Genomic DNA, 14,879 nt, shown 5'->3' with positions numbered 1-14,879 from the left:
CGCCTGACACCCCCCCCCCTTCTCGCTTGCCGTAGGTCACGTGATTCCCCTTCATGGCCGGCTCTGCCGGTAGCGATGGCGGCTACGAGGTACCGGCGGTTCCTGAAGCTCTGTGAGGAGTGGCCGGTGGAGGAGACGAAGCGGCAGCGGGACCTGGGCGTCTTCCTGAGGCAGCGGGTGGCGCAGGCCTTCCGTGAGGGGGAGAACACGCAGGTGAGGGCGGGGAGGGGGCTCCCTGGCGGCAGCGGCGGCCTGTTCGGGGTGGGGGCGGCGAGGCGGGGCCTGGGCCGCGCAGGCGCCTCTTCCCTCCCGACCTCCGGCTGTGGGGGGTGGGATACGGTTTAACGGTTTCTGGGCACAAACCTCAGGGGTTCGGTGCTGATACGGGGTTCCTCCCGTAGCGCCCCTCGCCTCCGAGCTCGCTCGGTTGCGGTTGAGGAGAAGGTTCTGCCTGCGGGGCTCCGCTGTGAAACGAGCTGCCCTCGGGTCCGCTCGGGACCCCGCCGAGCCTCCCTCCGGGCCCAGGACAGGCCGGTGTCTGAACCGTCTGCTCGTCTTTGAAAGACAAGCCCCAGTCAGCCACGTGGCTTGTTCCTCACGTAGAACGAGCTGTGGTTTATAGCCAGTTCTTGCACGGTTTGCACTACGTGCTTCGGAGAACCCCATTCCCGTGGTTAGGGCAGTGAGATACAAAGCATTGTGAATTTGTCAGCGCCGTGCTGGAATCGAGTTAGTTAAGTGTGTTTTTCTCACCGTAATGATAGGATGATAGTGTGATGCACTGTGGAATACACAGTGAAATGCAACATTGCCTGGCGCTGTTAGAATGCAGCAGTTGTAAAACTGTATTCTGCCTACAGTCGTAATTGTGTTGGAGTTTAGGCTTTGGTGCTGCTATAAATTAGAGAAGCTAACGTTTGACTTGGGCTGCAGACCTTTACAGGCTTGGAGGTGGTGCTGTGGAATGTAAATGTGCCCTTTCTTAGCATAAAAACAGTGTTCCTGATATACATTTTCTACTTCAAGGGGCCATTATAAGCACCTAATTCTATATTGGTCACCAGAACAGTCTGCAGCAGACATTTCGGAAAGTGCTTATTGCTTTTTCATATGCTCGAGACAGCTGAATATGCTGCACCAATTGGCTACAACATCCCAAAGCTGCCACTCATCTTGAAAATCTAAATTGATGCCTGCAGCGCTGATGTCAATTTGTATGTATAAAGGCTTAATACAGCAAAGGGAAATGTACTGGCAGACAGCAGGAGGAATGTCTGAGAAAAGAACTAGAACCATAAAGAATACTTTATGAGTCTAATGTCTGTTTTATTCACATGGAATAAGATATGCTGATTTTACGGGGGGTGGGGGGTGGGGAGGAATACTGTTTCTGCTACCATTTAATAGCTATTTCTGCTGTCATTACTAAAACATTTAAAACATTAAGGGGGTCATTTGAAATGTGACTGCAAGATACATTAAGCTGAAGATCTCCTGCAGTGTGTTGGTGCTTACTTTGGACGGTCTGTCTGTCCCTATATCCTCTCTCCTGCAGCAGCCATTACCTACTGAATAAGGAGAGCCTTTCCTTAGTTTTCCTAGTTTGCACAGAGGAGGCATTACCCGCGTTGGACTGAACCTGTGCCAAGTGTCCCAAGGACAGATGAGCTGTGTCATTTTACCCTGACATGTTTCTGTTGATACTATTCTTATTCGTGTATCCATTTTAATCTTTTATGTTTGATGTCATCGAGCAGCAATGCAGCGTTCTGGTTGAGTTGGCCCCCATTGTAAAATAGAAAACCAAGATGATGTGCCATCCATGCTGCTAAATAGGTGGCTCTGCAAGGCAGATGCACCTGTCCAAGGCACCTAGCAGAGGTTTAGGTATTAGCAAGGTCTTTCCAACTTACTAGACCAAAATAGAAATCCACTTACCCTTCACAAGCTGTTCAGTGTCTTTCATGCTGCTTTTCCCTAATCAATTATAAACTATTTTTAGCCTGCACTGGGATTTTCTAACTGCCATCCTTGTATGTTATCTTATTTGATGCTTTAGAAGGAAACAGGTGGCAAAACTGGCCTGTGAGCAAGAAGTCTCACAGATTTCGTAGCACTGGCCAATAAAAGTGCAAAGAAAAATGTCCAGCAGTATTCTCATTAACTGTGTATTCACAGTTGATCTGTCAGATCTTTTAGAGCAGAGTTTAAGGTCTGTTCTGGAGATCACATGCCTCAGTCTTGTAGGCCAAGCTGGTGAGAAGTGGAGGGAAAAGAATATGGTCTGCATTCTGAGGCAGCATAGCAGGGGTCACCAGCATCCTGCATTGCACTGAGAAGTCACCTAAGCTGCTCCTTGACTGTCCTTCTCGCAAGCCTTGAAACAAGGTGGTTTTTGCTATCAGGTTTAAAATAGGACTTGTCTGATACTTTTATCTCTTTCCAGATTGCTGACCCTGAGACCTGTGACCAAATGTATGAGAGCTTAGTCAGAATCCACACCAACTACTACAAAAACAAGGTGAGCTTTGGCATTGGCCATCATCCCTCTTTTAGGGGGTGAGTCACCACCTACTGCAGTTTGCTGCCTCATCCCAGCAGGGTTTCTGGGAATGTTGAACAGACGAGTGAGTGGTCAGGTGGATGCAGCACTACCTGGTGCCTTTGGTCACTCCAGGAAAGCTGCAGTCATCTTGGCCTCTGTGACACATGTGAACAATGTAGATGATAGTTCTTGGTATGGATGAAGAGAATTCTTAGAGCTTGACTGAAAATGAGCTCAGACTCTACCATATGGTGATGTTTTTACCTTTTTTAATGCACTACAAGTAACATCTTTTTTTCCTCTCTCCTTCTCTCACCTACTTGCTCGCTTGTGAAGTATCCACGCCTGAAAGACACAAGCTTCACTGGAGTTACAGTAGAAGATTGCAAGATGATACTAGCAACAGGTACTCTTACTGTGCTTGATTTAAGAATAAGTCAGTGCAGGAGATAAAGTACATTCTAGTCTTTGTGGTGTTCACTGCATCACTTCTACTAAACACCTGTGACTAAAGGACAGAACGGGACTGCTGTGCAAGTATATTGGATGTTTAATGAGGAGTAAGTTCAAGAATAATTGAGGAGTTCTTCAGTAATCTATCAGGGCAAAAAGTTGATTGTATTTTGCACTGGGCACGAACAGCAAAGGGTTTGCAAGGGCTCTTTGAGATCAGATAGCAGGAGCTATGTGGAAGAAATGCACATTTGCTATGTCATTCTGAAATGTATCTCAGCTTCTGTTTCACCATGTTCAAATTCACTTCAGTATTTCTTCTTTTGTATTAGACTTTGAGAGAAAACAGGGCACCACGATGCAGAAATACTCTCAGCCAGATCCTTTATGAAGTGCAGTGTAGGAGGCTAGTGCAGTTTTGTTCTGCTCCAGTTCCTAACTTTGATTGCAGTGCATGGAAAGTGAATATTAGTTGTTAGTGGTAAGGGACTCCCCGCACAATTGATTGGAAGGGAAAACAAACTTGCCTCAGGCCCTGAAATAGAAATTCATTAAGATGAAAAGTCAAAAAAGGCAAATATATGTAAAGCAAAGCTCTTATAAAAGGGCTTTCATTCCTTTGCTCTTCTACTTTTCCTCCTCTTTCCCCATCTCTCTCTCCGCTCCTTTTGCAGACGTTCTGAAACAGATGGAAGACATGAAAAAAGGGACATGGAAAAAACTGCGAGAGAAGTTTTATGCCAAGAAACCTGAGGAGGACTCGAAGTGATAGGCTAACTCCCAGATTCTCCGCTGTATATATTCCTAAAGCACTGTATGTTGCCATGATGAATAAAACCATTTATTCCTCTTAGCAACAGCATTTTTCTTCAGACCCACACCTTACACCCTTCATATTTAGTGCCCCCTCTGGTTTTTTTCCTGAAAATCTAGGAGATGATAGCTTAACACATCTGTGCTGAAACCATACTGGAGCAATGTAGTGCAGAGGAAGGAACTTTTGTGATGTTAGACCTGATCCTTTCTATTACAAGAAATGGAACAACCAGGAGATGCAGAGCAAGTAGGTGCAACCAAGTTGGATTTAAAATTGCTTCTGAAGATAACAGTAGTGATGACGTGAAAATGTAGCTATGCTTGTGTTTCTCTGTGTTAGCACTGGTAACAGTGAAATCGAGGGAGGGATAACTTTAGTTGTCACATTTATTTTCCTTTTGAGAAGACACAGGAGAGGACTGGGGGTGACTGTTTACCATGGTGACAGTGGAGCAGTGTAAGAGTTTGAGAATTCGATCAAATGGTGCAGTAGTGTGTTGCTGGTTTCCCTCAGTGGGAAGAGAAGGTTCTGTATGGGTTACTACATATTTGAGGGATAAAGATAGGTTTTAATGACAGGTTGGTATATAGGGCCATAAACAAATTTCAAGTGTAATTAGTCCATTGCTATGGCCTATTTTTATTCCTTTTTAAAGCTTTAATGGTTGCATCAGTGTCTATTCTTGGGAGGCACAGGCACAGGACTGCAGTTGGGGTGGCTGCAGCACTGCTTGGCTTGGGAAGGATGAGTGTCTAGAACACAGCTATGCCAGGACTCTGCTTGGCTCTGGGCAGCACCAACAGCTGTTCCTTTTTATGTATTTGTACAGTGTTTTCCTGGCAAGTAGTGAAAGAATTTGAAACTTTGCAGCAGGCTCTAATCCAAAGCTTCAGAAAACAAGGCTGGTGTTCAAGGTAGTTCTTCATGGTAGCATTCTTCTTCATTTTCTGACTGGAGCATCGTACTACATTTTAACATGTAACAGCTGGAGCTGAGAGTATTGGGTTGTGGAGTACCTTGGGTAATACAGCCCTGATTTGGCTTCAGGTCCTTGGGTTGTTCTGTATTTTTATTTATAATGGCCCCATTACATACCAGAATGCACAGGAAGGGAGCTTTCATTACCATTTAAGTTTTTATTATAACATGATTTTGTATTTAATTTAGTTAAGGCAATTTACACTTCAGTTCTTAAGTAACAACAATAACAAAAAAAAAAAAAGTAAAACATTACACCAGAGATGAAACTAAAACACAGGACACCCCTTCACAGTGAACTCCTGTAAACCTGCAGTTTCCTACTACTCCTGCCCAGATATTCTTGGTCCACAGAAGGCAAAAGACTAGTTCACACTAGTACAAGCTTGGATACTCATCCTCATCTGGTGAGTTAAATTAACAAATCCGTCTCCTTGAGTTTAGCTCCTCTTTACTGCACCACAGTGATGAACAGAACTCTTTAAATGGAGAGGGATCAGCATGGAGCAGGCACAGCAAATACGATGGCTGGTTTGCAAAGATCCACATGTACTAGTGCCACTCTTGGAATAAGTTAAATATTGCAGCCCTATAGCTAGTTACACTACACCTGAGGGGGAGGCCATCAGAATGTAGCGCATGGAGATAAAGATACAACCCTCCACATTTGCAAAATAAAGAGTTATTGCAATGAGGAATAAAAGTCCTGTATAATTTATCTTCCTACAAGGGCATTAGAGTACAGTGTGGGTCCAGGTATTGTGAGGAATCCTGGCCAGTCCCTGGTTCCTGAATTTCTTACAAGCACTCTAAGGAAAATGGTGGCTGTGAAGCCCTTCCGCATGGTCCGTCTTTCTCTGACAGTGACATCCATGCATGGAACCCAGAAATAAGCAGCCTCGTTAGCTGATACATATGTGTAGTCCCTCAGTGGGCGAAGCCGATGCTTCTTCTGTGTCTTAGTGGTTCATGGTATTCTGGACGTCCACAAACCCCATCCTTTGTCTGCGCTTCCGTTGCTCTGTCATCTAGAGTTCAAACAAGGACACAAAGTGAGGTAGGAAATCAGGCCGCCTTTCTATTCACTAACATGCGCTTCAAGTGTGTGACTGACTAGGCTGCTTTAAGGGTCTGCCAGAAAACCCTGCGAGTTGGACTCTAGCTGTATCAGAAAGCACATGTTCCAAGTGTCCCCAACCCCCCCCCAAAAAAAGAGCTGCAGGAGCCCTTTGCTTTGTATCTGAAGTTGTACTGGCTTGAGCTGGTTCTGCCTCCTGTTCCTTGCAATCGGTGTCTATTTTGGCAAGGACAGCGGGTTTCTACAGTCAGGTGTTCCTCAAGTGTTCCTATTTTAAAAAGTGTTTAGTACCTGTTCCTTCAGCTCATTCAGCTGGGAGGTGAGATGGGACACCAGCTTCATCGTGGTATTGAGTTTGTCTTGAAGGTTTCGGATCTCATTCTGTTCCCCTTCCCCTTCATTGCTGACCAGCGACATGGCTCGCATCCGGGGGAACCAGTCAAGGTTCTTGTTCTGGAAAGGTGACCATGGAGAATGGGAATTGAAGAGGGGGTGAAGAGGAGGGAACAGACCTGGTAGGATTTCACAGGAAGCCTGCCTATGCTTAGGGATTAAAGAAACTCTCAAAGGCTTGTCTTGTCTGTATCTTTGCGAGTTTTCCACGAATGGTTCTAGTTTTTTTCTTACAGCCCTCTAGACTTGAGTTCAGAAGTTTCTCTTTTCTAAATTACCCCTCCCTCCCTTCTTGCCTTGGAATCACCTTGAAGTCACACTCTCTACTGCTTGGTTCTGCCCTTGGTTCAATCCTTAAATACACAGTACAAAACATCAAATAGACAATGTGTTGTTGGCTGAGATTGCAAAGTGGAAATAACCAGCTAAGAACAAACTAAGGCACAACAACATTATTAAATATTTTCCAAAAGCTCCTTCTCAAAACTGTTTTTCTTTGGCAAGCCCATTGTTCTCAAATATTTCCCCGGGGTAGGCAGGTTGCAGTAGTGAAAGAGCTACCCTGAGAAGACACGTACCTTTATCATCTGTGCCACGTAACTCTCTGGCCCCGTGTAGTCTGTCTTGTTCTTCACTCGCACCAGCACGATGAAATACAAGTAGTTCCACATGTTGTGCTCATATTTAATATGTTCCTCAAAGGACACTGTCTTGTTGTCAAACTTGTCCCTTTCAAGTCCTGGGAAAGGCAGTCAAGAACAGAGAAGGTGGAGGGAGGAGATGGGGAGGGGAGGAGAAGGTAAGAAGTGAGCAAGCAAATGAATGTGAAAGGAAGTACAGATAATTGCATCCTCTCCCAGGTGTGACTTTCAAGAAGTGCTTTTAATAATTAGTTGGCATTTAGCACACAACAAGCATCCAAAACGGTGGAAATAACACAGTTGTGTATTCAGACGGCTTCTATTTAAAGTACTACTAGCTATGCTTCCTGCCTATATATCTAAAAGCATAAAATGCGCCCAGTGGATCTTTTAAGAAAACAGCAGTTAGACTTAGTGGGTTTTCCCCTTCTTTTTTTTTTTGGATGCCTTCTGATGACTGAAAGCATTCCAGAACGTTTTCTGTATTTTGTTTCCTTAATAACTGGTGCTTTTTTTCCGCTAAGTGATGGCCTCAGGAGTGATAGATGCACAGGGACAAGAACCCCACAATGTGGTGTTTTAGTTTAACACCTCATTAACAGAAGGCGAGGAACAAGACAGATAATTTCCCCTCTCAGTTTGTATCCTTATTTAAGCCTCCTCACGCTGCAGTGACCCATCAGTGAACAGATTTTAACTTTTGCTGTGAACCAAATGAAAACCAGAAACCAGCTGAAACTTCTTCCCTCAACCTCAGGAGAGAGGAAGAGCTTTGAGGCAATTCCTGTACACTGAGGTCCCAGAACTCACCACATATGAAACAGGTGGTCTTCAGTATCTCTTCCTTCTTTTGCTTCTCGCTCCTCAGATCAGCAAAAGTGTCGATGATGACCCCAAAGATGAGGTTAAGGACGATAATAATGACAATAAAAAAGAAGAGGAGGTCGTAGACAACCCGAGCAGGGAACAAGGACTCCTGTAATGGATGAAGGGGATAAATGTGCGTCTCGCACACCTCTCCTCTAGCCCTGCCAACCTTGCTGCCTCATTAAACGGGCCACGGGCTGAGGGTACCAGGTGAGAAGGAATAAAGGGCGTGATTAGGGGAAGAGAGGAGGAAAGCACTGGAGGGCAGTGTGGGGCATAGAGCTGGAGGTGTCACAGTTCCCAGGGAGGGAGGGCAGCTGCACAGCAGTAAACACAGCAGGACTTAGCAGAAGAAAGGGGTCCCCACGTACTGCCCAAACTCACATCCTTCGATGGCTTCCGCAGAATGTCACCCACGCCCCCGCCGTTCCTCAGGCCATGGTTCAGGACAGTGACAATGCACATGAGCAGCGTGTCACAGGCACGTTCCCACTGGTCAGCATCTGTTTCTAGAGTACCAGAGGGGGAAATAAAAGCAAAAAAACACAGAGCATAGACAGGGCTTAAGTACCAGACCATTACAGAGAAGCCAGAGCTGCAGGGATGATTCTTGCTGCAGTGATGCAGTGGCAAATCTCCTGGGAGCAGGTGCTTGTTGTGGATCTCCCAGCCAGCAACTTCCCAGCCGCTCCTCCAGCTTGCTTCTTGCCATGGAGGTGTTTGGCTGAGTGCTCCTGAAGCTCCCACTTTCTTTATGACTAAATTGAATCTACTTCATTTTTTATGCCAGGGTCAGTGCAAAATTTGCAGGCCTCTTGCCTAATACGTGCCAGAAAGTGGGTGGTTTCTCTCCATCTTTGAAAAGCTAGGATTTTTCTGAGCTCGCTGACAAACCAGGCAGCCAACCTACTCTGCCACTAACAGAGTCAACCTTTCTAATGAGCACACTTACCTTCCAAGGCAGTGGGCACAGCAGAGCAGCTAATTTTGTCACCGCTGCATGACTCCATGAAGGTCTCCATGTTCCTTTGCATCCCCAGGGGGTCATCTACAAGTAAAGGAGACCGCAGCCTTGTCAGAGCATCAGCTTGCCTTAGTAAAGCTCTTCACTGCTGTCATAGGTGCTTTTCAACTGCCTCTTTTTGTAGCTGTCAACCTTCTTGAAAAAAAACTTGCTTTGCATTCTTCTCCTAGCCTTTTCTTTTGCTCAAGTTTCAGTAAGACCTCTACAGTGCTAAAACTTCATTTGTAGCTGTCCAGCCCCTTCTCTGCAATCACTCCTAGCCCCAAAACCCTGCTCTCTGCAGCACAAGGTCCCTAAGTTGGCACAGGCAGCTGTCTTTGCTAACCCCAAAACCAGTGCTACCAGGAGTTTGCGCCAAGGGTATACAACCTATGATGCATGCACACACACGGAGACACGTGCATGCTTTTGCAGCGGGGAGGGAGCAGGGTCTCATGCAACGGTCCAGCTGCAGAAGGGGACCCACGTTCCGCCTGGCCCCTCTCCAGCCCAAGCACCGCAGCCAACGAGGGCAAGGGCTGAACAACCTTTGGCTTTGCTGTCTGGCAGCCGGTCCACCTCCAGGATGAAGTCATCCTTCAGGAAGAGGAAGCCCACGATGGAGAAGAGGTAGACGAGGATGAGAGCCAGGAGGGCTGTCAGCAGGATGGAGCGCCCATTCCGTGTCACGCTTTTGATGACATTAAACAAGGTCTCCTCACGGTAGATCAAGTCAAACAGCTGAAAGGACCCAGGAGCAAAGAAATGCGGCGGGGTGTTTTTCTTGATAATGCCTGGCCTACCTACGTCCCCTTTTATCCTGAGATCTTGGATCATTCAGCAGACCTTGACTAACTTTCACATAAAGCATTTAAGTTTCCCAGCTTACTGTAGGGAAGCAGAGAAGAATGAAGTGACTTATGCAGGAGAGCCAAGAATAGGACACATGCACCCTGCCTCTGCCCTCACCAGCTCACGTTGTCTCCCAGCTGACCCAGATAAAGTACACGGTAGAGATTAGAAAGAGAGAGATAGCAGAAGACCAGGAGAGAGACAGTAACAGATACTGTCAGAAGGCAGAAAGATCAGCCTACACAAAGATTAGAGCACAGTGAATTGTTCTCGCTGCTGTTATCAATCAGCCCCTGGAAGGTGTCACAGGAACCTTCTAGCTTCTAACAGGGCAGACAGGCTATCTCTGTGCCCCAAACTTTTGCATTTATAGTACCAGGATGCTGTAGAAGAGTTCGTGCACAAAGAGTCCCAGGACGCTCGTCAGGATGTAGCCAACATGGTAAAGAAATTCCACATCCATGATCATGGCCTTGTAGCCTCGGATAAAGGTCCCACGATTGCCCACGAAGCTCACCACAAACACAATCTTGTTGGTCAACTGGGGAACAACCAGAAATGGGAGGGAGTGGGGTTTGCTGCACTTTACGAATGCAGAACAGCCTCCCGTGTCATGGGCTGCTACACTATTTTTCCAGCATATGGAGAACTTACATTGAGAGCTCCCAGTATGTTCAGAGTGAGTCCAATCCCCAAGTAATAAATCGATCGCAAGATCAGTGCCACAAGGAGCGGTCTGACACCGTAGCGCTTAGTGAACAGGGCCATGATGGAGAAGCAGATCAGAATCCAGAAGAGCAGCGAGATCAGTGGGGAATCCAGCACTCCTGGGAAGAGAAGACCCACAGCAATTAAATGGCATGAGATTAAACGCATGCTGGCAGTCGGACACTGTGCTGCTGTCCTGACTGTCCAGAAAAACTAATGTGCTGATTATCAGAGGGGAGAAAGAGAGAAATTATGCTTGACTGCAAAGACTAGTATTGACTAAGATGGTTCTTACTGATACATTTTTCTAACACCTTTTAGCCAAGATCTCAAAACCACTGTAAATGGTGGAGGCTTTGCCTGACAGCTGGGTACGTATTCTGTCATTGCTTCCCCCATTTTACGAACACGGAAAGCGCAGCCCAGGGAGAAGAGACTTCTCCCTAACAAGGAAGGAGCGGGAGGGCTGGCAACGGAAATCTTGACTCAATCCCTTCCTTCGATCAGCAGAAAGGACTTGGGGATTTAGAAGTCACAAGGTGACCGAGGGTGGGGGGAGTACAGGTAAGGCGACCAGTTTTCCTGCACATGAAGGTCCCCTTTTTCTTCCACCTCGTGGAGCAGCAGATGCTGGGGCACTTACCCATGGAAGTGGCTTCAACATAGGGGTAGAAGAAAGCAATGATTATGTTGATGAAGACAGCCAGGTTGAAGGAAATGCTTCCCCAGAGTGTCATTCTGCGGGAGAACCAGTACATCAGCGGCATGCCTGGAGGGAGAGGAGGCAGACACACAAATCTCAGCCAACCTTGTGCCAACCGGGGAAGGCTTTGTCCTCCCAGACATCCAAAGGGCTCAGCTCAGTACAGCTAGCGGGCCCGGAGGGGGCCCTTGTCTCCCACTTTCTTCAAAATGTTAATAAAAGCACCCTCATCCTCTGCTGAAATAGCCGTGCACGTTCAAAATGTTACTGCTCACATTTCTTGGCTTCTCTGCCCTTTGACCTGCTCTGGCACCTTGGAATCAGATCAGCTCCATTCTCCTCCTCACCCTCCTCATCTCCCATCTCCTACAGCCTCACTGCTCACGTCCTTCAAAACAACACTGTCTTTGTGTTTTCAGCGCTGGTGCTCGGTCCCAGAGGAGACCCAGCCAGCAATTTCCCATCCATACTGGAAACTTGTTTCCTGCCGAATTCCTAAGATAGTTTTGACCGGATCTGCAAGTGTTTTCAGAGCTGCTACACTACTCCTTAGCTGCCTCACAGTATTTATAGTGTGACTCTTTATTGCACTCCTGTTATTTTAAGCCAGGATTTCTGTCCCAATGCAGCCCTGAAAGCACCTAAGCAGCTCTGCAGGGTGCAGAGAAACAAGTGTTATTTCCCATATGTAGCTGCTAGATCCTGGCTTTGGAGAAGGCAACTGAAAACAAATGAAGAGAGGGCTTTCCAGGGGAAAACACCTGCGGGTGTAATCCCAGGGAATGTGCTGTAAAACGCATTTCAGACTACCGAGGAACTGCACTAACAGGCATGGAGGAAGTACATCCCTGGGATCTTGATTAACCTCCAGTCCCTGCAAACTGCCAAGTGTGTTGTGCTCTAAAGAGCAAGGGGCACAAGGAGCTCAGAGATGTGATTGCCAGGCTGCTGCCAGGGTTTGCAGCCCTTTCAAAGCAGGGCTGCTTCCCAGTTTCACGACAGGGGCTATTGGAAGTGCCTGTGCTGGCCGGGGGAAGCCCGAAGAGAAGGTCTGGTTTGCTCTTACTGCGCAGTTTCTTCTGCCATTCCATCTCGTTGTGAAGGAAGGACGACTGGTCGAAGAAATCACTGACTTTGCTGCCCTGCTCGTCCTGCTCCGTGGTGGTGAAGAGCCGGTACTTTGTCTCTTTGGTGAGGAACTCGCAGATGCCAGGCACCGGGAAGATTATCTGCTCCATGCTTCGGTCCAGACGCACAATCTGCAGGAAGCAGGGTGAAGGGGAGGGTGCCGTTAGATCCTGCTCCTGCCAGGCTTTGGTTTCCTTTCCTAGACCCAGCTGTGCCTTCCCCTCCTGCCTCCCACTCCACCGGGATCCAAATATCACCGGCCACTTGTCTATAACACTTCAAATCGACCCAGCAAAAGCAGCCCTGGCTGTGCTGGACGAAAACTGAGAGCGCATGAACCCTTGCTGGCCCATCTGCAAGGAGATCTGCACCGACAAGCAAGGATGGGGCTGCTGAATCGGCTGCATCCCCGCCACTGCTGGGAGAAAAAAGAAAGGTACGGCGGGCAGCTCCTTCCCTCAGCTCGCTCCTCATGGGCTCTGCTAACGCCTCCAGCCCTCTACAAAGCAAAAAGCCTGTCTGCTCCTTGCTGGCACAGGGATGGGAAGACTCCTAGTGAAAAATAACCAGGCACGAGGTAGCTGGAGCACAGGTGGGATTCACCAACCATGTGCATAATGGCAACCCAACCATAACCCAACCCAACCCAACTGAGGTCTTGCCTCAATTTGGGATGTGTGTTTCTCGTAATACGCCAGCGGGTCCTCCTCTTCTTCTTGGACCGGGGCCGTCGACTTCAGCATCTGCGTCAGCTGCTTGTTATTTAGGCTGAGCTGGGATGCAGGGAGAAGAAGAGAGGATGAGAGTGGCCTCAGCCGGGAGAGTCAGGTCTAACTCTGCACTGACAACAGCTTTCCTCAAAAGCTACCAAAGCTGATGAGGTTTCAGGGAAAAGCAAATGAATTAAAGCTTCCTAAAGGGGTACGAGTCCTCCCTAAGGTGACAGCCATTCAATTCCCTGCAATAATTACATCCAAATGCTGCTAATCCACAAATTACAAATCAATGCCCATAAAACCCCGGGGAAATCATATTACTGCTGAATCTCATTTGGCATCTAAGGTACATAGGCAAGAAATGACAGCAAAGGACTCAGCCCTTCCTTTTCTGAAGGGAAGCGAGTACCAGCAGGACCCCATCAGGGCCACCAGCCTGTCCCTGTGACAAGCTGGACATCACCCTACGGCTGAGCCTTCCTTGGGGAGCCCCGCAAATACAGCTCTCCACTGCTTGGTCATAAAAGGTGCACATGCCGTTGGGCTTGTAGTTTGGGCCACAAGCACACTGATATGTCTTTCTTTCTTTAGTCCCCCTGGGGAATACTAAACCCCTTCAAAACTTAAACAACAAAACCCAGGGTGACTCAGCAAGGGTGGGAGAAGCAGTTTTTTGCAGTCTCCGGTCAGGGTCAGGGCACACTGCCTCCATTCCCGAGGCCCTTCTGTACCATGGATGAGATGCCCTCCTCTTCCTCCTCCTGGATTCGTTTCACCGGCTTCAGGAGCTGCTGCAGAGACTTGTTGTGTCGGGACAGCTGGAAGAGCGACAGAAATAGCTGGGTGAGCACAGACCGGCAAGCAGCCACCGGTGAACACGGGAGCAGGACACAGGGTGCACAGGGGAGCGGGACGGCTGGCAAGCCTGGGGGCTGGCTTTTCACAGGAGCCGAAAGCACATTTCCCAGCCATGCCTCCCTAAGGAGGCCAGCCTGGCTGGAGGAAATGTAAATAAATGTAGAGAAAAATGTGCAAATCAGTGAGTGGGAGCCCAGCACAGCATGGGGAGCCCAGCCTGGCAGGGTCCCTGCTGTCACAGCTCAGTACCTGCAGCGCCAGTATATAAATGTTGTGGCCGACTTCACGGGGGGAAACCTCGGCATTTTCACACTCCTCCTCCTGCAGATAGGCCTTCTTAATCACGTCGACCTGGAAGGCAGCACAGGGATAGTGAGCTTCTCCCCATGTCCTTGCCTCATTTTCCTCCTCTGGCCATGAATGGCTCTGGGAGAACCATTAGGCGAGGATGCTTGTGCAGAAGATGGTGACCAGCAGTATGGCAGACAAGATGGTTTTTGGATTGCAAACCAGAAACTGCAGCAGGACCTGCAGGCAGAAGAGGTCTAGCAATGGGACAGGGGGAAGGCTGGGGGCTCAGTGGGGCAAGGCTGGGAGTGTTTCACTGTCAGCCCTTACCAGTTCCTGCGGGCGGAGGCTGATGAGGATCCGCTCGGCGTTTTCGCTGTCGTGTCTACTCTCCATGAGGGCCAAGAGAAGCTTGGAGGCATTGTCCTGGGGAGGAGAAGTCCTTGCTGAGGGGAGCTGTGCCCTGCCGCTGCCCAGGGCTTCGGAGTGGATGGAAACCCCCTTGCCCTGGTCAGCTGTAGCTCCCCCCGCACTAAAGAGAGCTGAGCCTCACACAGTGGAGATGCACCAGCCCTGTCCCACCAAGCCCACACGCTCTCACACTGGAGGACCTGACACACGCACAGTCCCCACTACAGCAGCCACCTCACCCCACAGCCATGCCAGCAAGCCCACGCAGTGATGCACACACACATGCCGCCATCCTAACCCGAGGCTCTGCCCACCTTCAGCTGCAGGACCAGGTCCATCCGGTACTTGCAGAGGGGGCTGATGTCATTAAGGATGAGGGCTGTGATGATGTCGATCCCATTGGATTCGTGGGTCACGATGCAGCTCTGGGGGAGCAACGC

The 14,879-nt window shown here is 48.4% G+C and overlaps 2 protein-coding genes across 2 annotated transcripts in view; one reads left to right on the top strand and one right to left on the bottom strand.

Annotated features, from left to right (window-relative positions):
• The first annotated feature begins 6 nt into the window (after positions 1 to 6).
• Positions 7 to 3,851, top strand: LOC126052520 (ubiquinol-cytochrome-c reductase complex assembly factor 2). The gene is made up of 4 exons (XM_049833311.1): positions 7 to 213; positions 2,447 to 2,521; positions 2,882 to 2,951; positions 3,673 to 3,851. The coding sequence occupies exons 1-4, from the start codon at positions 76 to 78 to the stop codon at positions 3,765 to 3,767; spliced, it is 378 nt and encodes a 125-aa protein (XP_049689268.1). The 5' UTR covers positions 7 to 75; the 3' UTR covers positions 3,768 to 3,851.
• A 959-nt stretch (positions 3,852 to 4,810) lies between these two features.
• The window catches only part of ITPR3 (inositol 1,4,5-trisphosphate receptor type 3), a 43,522-nt gene continuing 33,453 nt past the window's right edge, over positions 4,811 to 14,879 (bottom strand). Inside the window, exons 43-58 of the mRNA XM_049833305.1 lie at positions 14,754 to 14,864; positions 14,359 to 14,454; positions 13,990 to 14,091; positions 13,614 to 13,700; positions 12,829 to 12,939; positions 12,105 to 12,297; positions 10,979 to 11,104; positions 10,282 to 10,454; positions 10,004 to 10,168; positions 9,324 to 9,516; positions 8,725 to 8,820; positions 8,157 to 8,281; positions 7,716 to 7,881; positions 6,843 to 7,003; positions 6,163 to 6,324; positions 4,811 to 5,821 (exon numbers count right to left, since the gene is read on the bottom strand). Of these exons, the coding sequence (XP_049689262.1) occupies positions 5,753 to 5,821; positions 6,163 to 6,324; positions 6,843 to 7,003; positions 7,716 to 7,881; positions 8,157 to 8,281; positions 8,725 to 8,820; positions 9,324 to 9,516; positions 10,004 to 10,168; positions 10,282 to 10,454; positions 10,979 to 11,104; positions 12,105 to 12,297; positions 12,829 to 12,939; positions 13,614 to 13,700; positions 13,990 to 14,091; positions 14,359 to 14,454; positions 14,754 to 14,864 (2,136 nt within the window). The 3' untranslated portion in view covers positions 4,811 to 5,752. The remainder of the gene's footprint in view (positions 5,822 to 6,162; positions 6,325 to 6,842; positions 7,004 to 7,715; positions 7,882 to 8,156; positions 8,282 to 8,724; positions 8,821 to 9,323; positions 9,517 to 10,003; positions 10,169 to 10,281; positions 10,455 to 10,978; positions 11,105 to 12,104; positions 12,298 to 12,828; positions 12,940 to 13,613; positions 13,701 to 13,989; positions 14,092 to 14,358; positions 14,455 to 14,753; positions 14,865 to 14,879) is intronic.

Source organism: Accipiter gentilis, chromosome 29 (assembly GCF_929443795.1).
Source record: "Accipiter gentilis chromosome 29, bAccGen1.1, whole genome shotgun sequence".
Classification (NCBI taxonomy): domain Eukaryota; kingdom Metazoa; phylum Chordata; class Aves; order Accipitriformes; family Accipitridae; genus Astur; species Astur gentilis.
Note: the sequence above shows the minus strand (reverse complement) of the source record. Positions and strands in the feature narration are given on the sequence as shown.

Excerpts from the sequence above, each read along its gene's own strand:
- LOC126052520 (XM_049833311.1), top strand. The coding sequence starts at position 76 with ATGGCGGCTACGAGGTACCGGCGGTTCCTGAAGCTCTGTGAGGAGTGG. Across the intron at positions 2,522-2,881 it reads CCAACTACTACAAAAACAAG|TATCCACGCCTGAAAGACAC; the intron begins GTGAGCTTTGGC and ends TCGCTTGTGAAG. Across the intron at positions 2,952-3,672 it reads CAAGATGATACTAGCAACAG|ACGTTCTGAAACAGATGGAA; the intron begins GTACTCTTACTG and ends CTCCTTTTGCAG.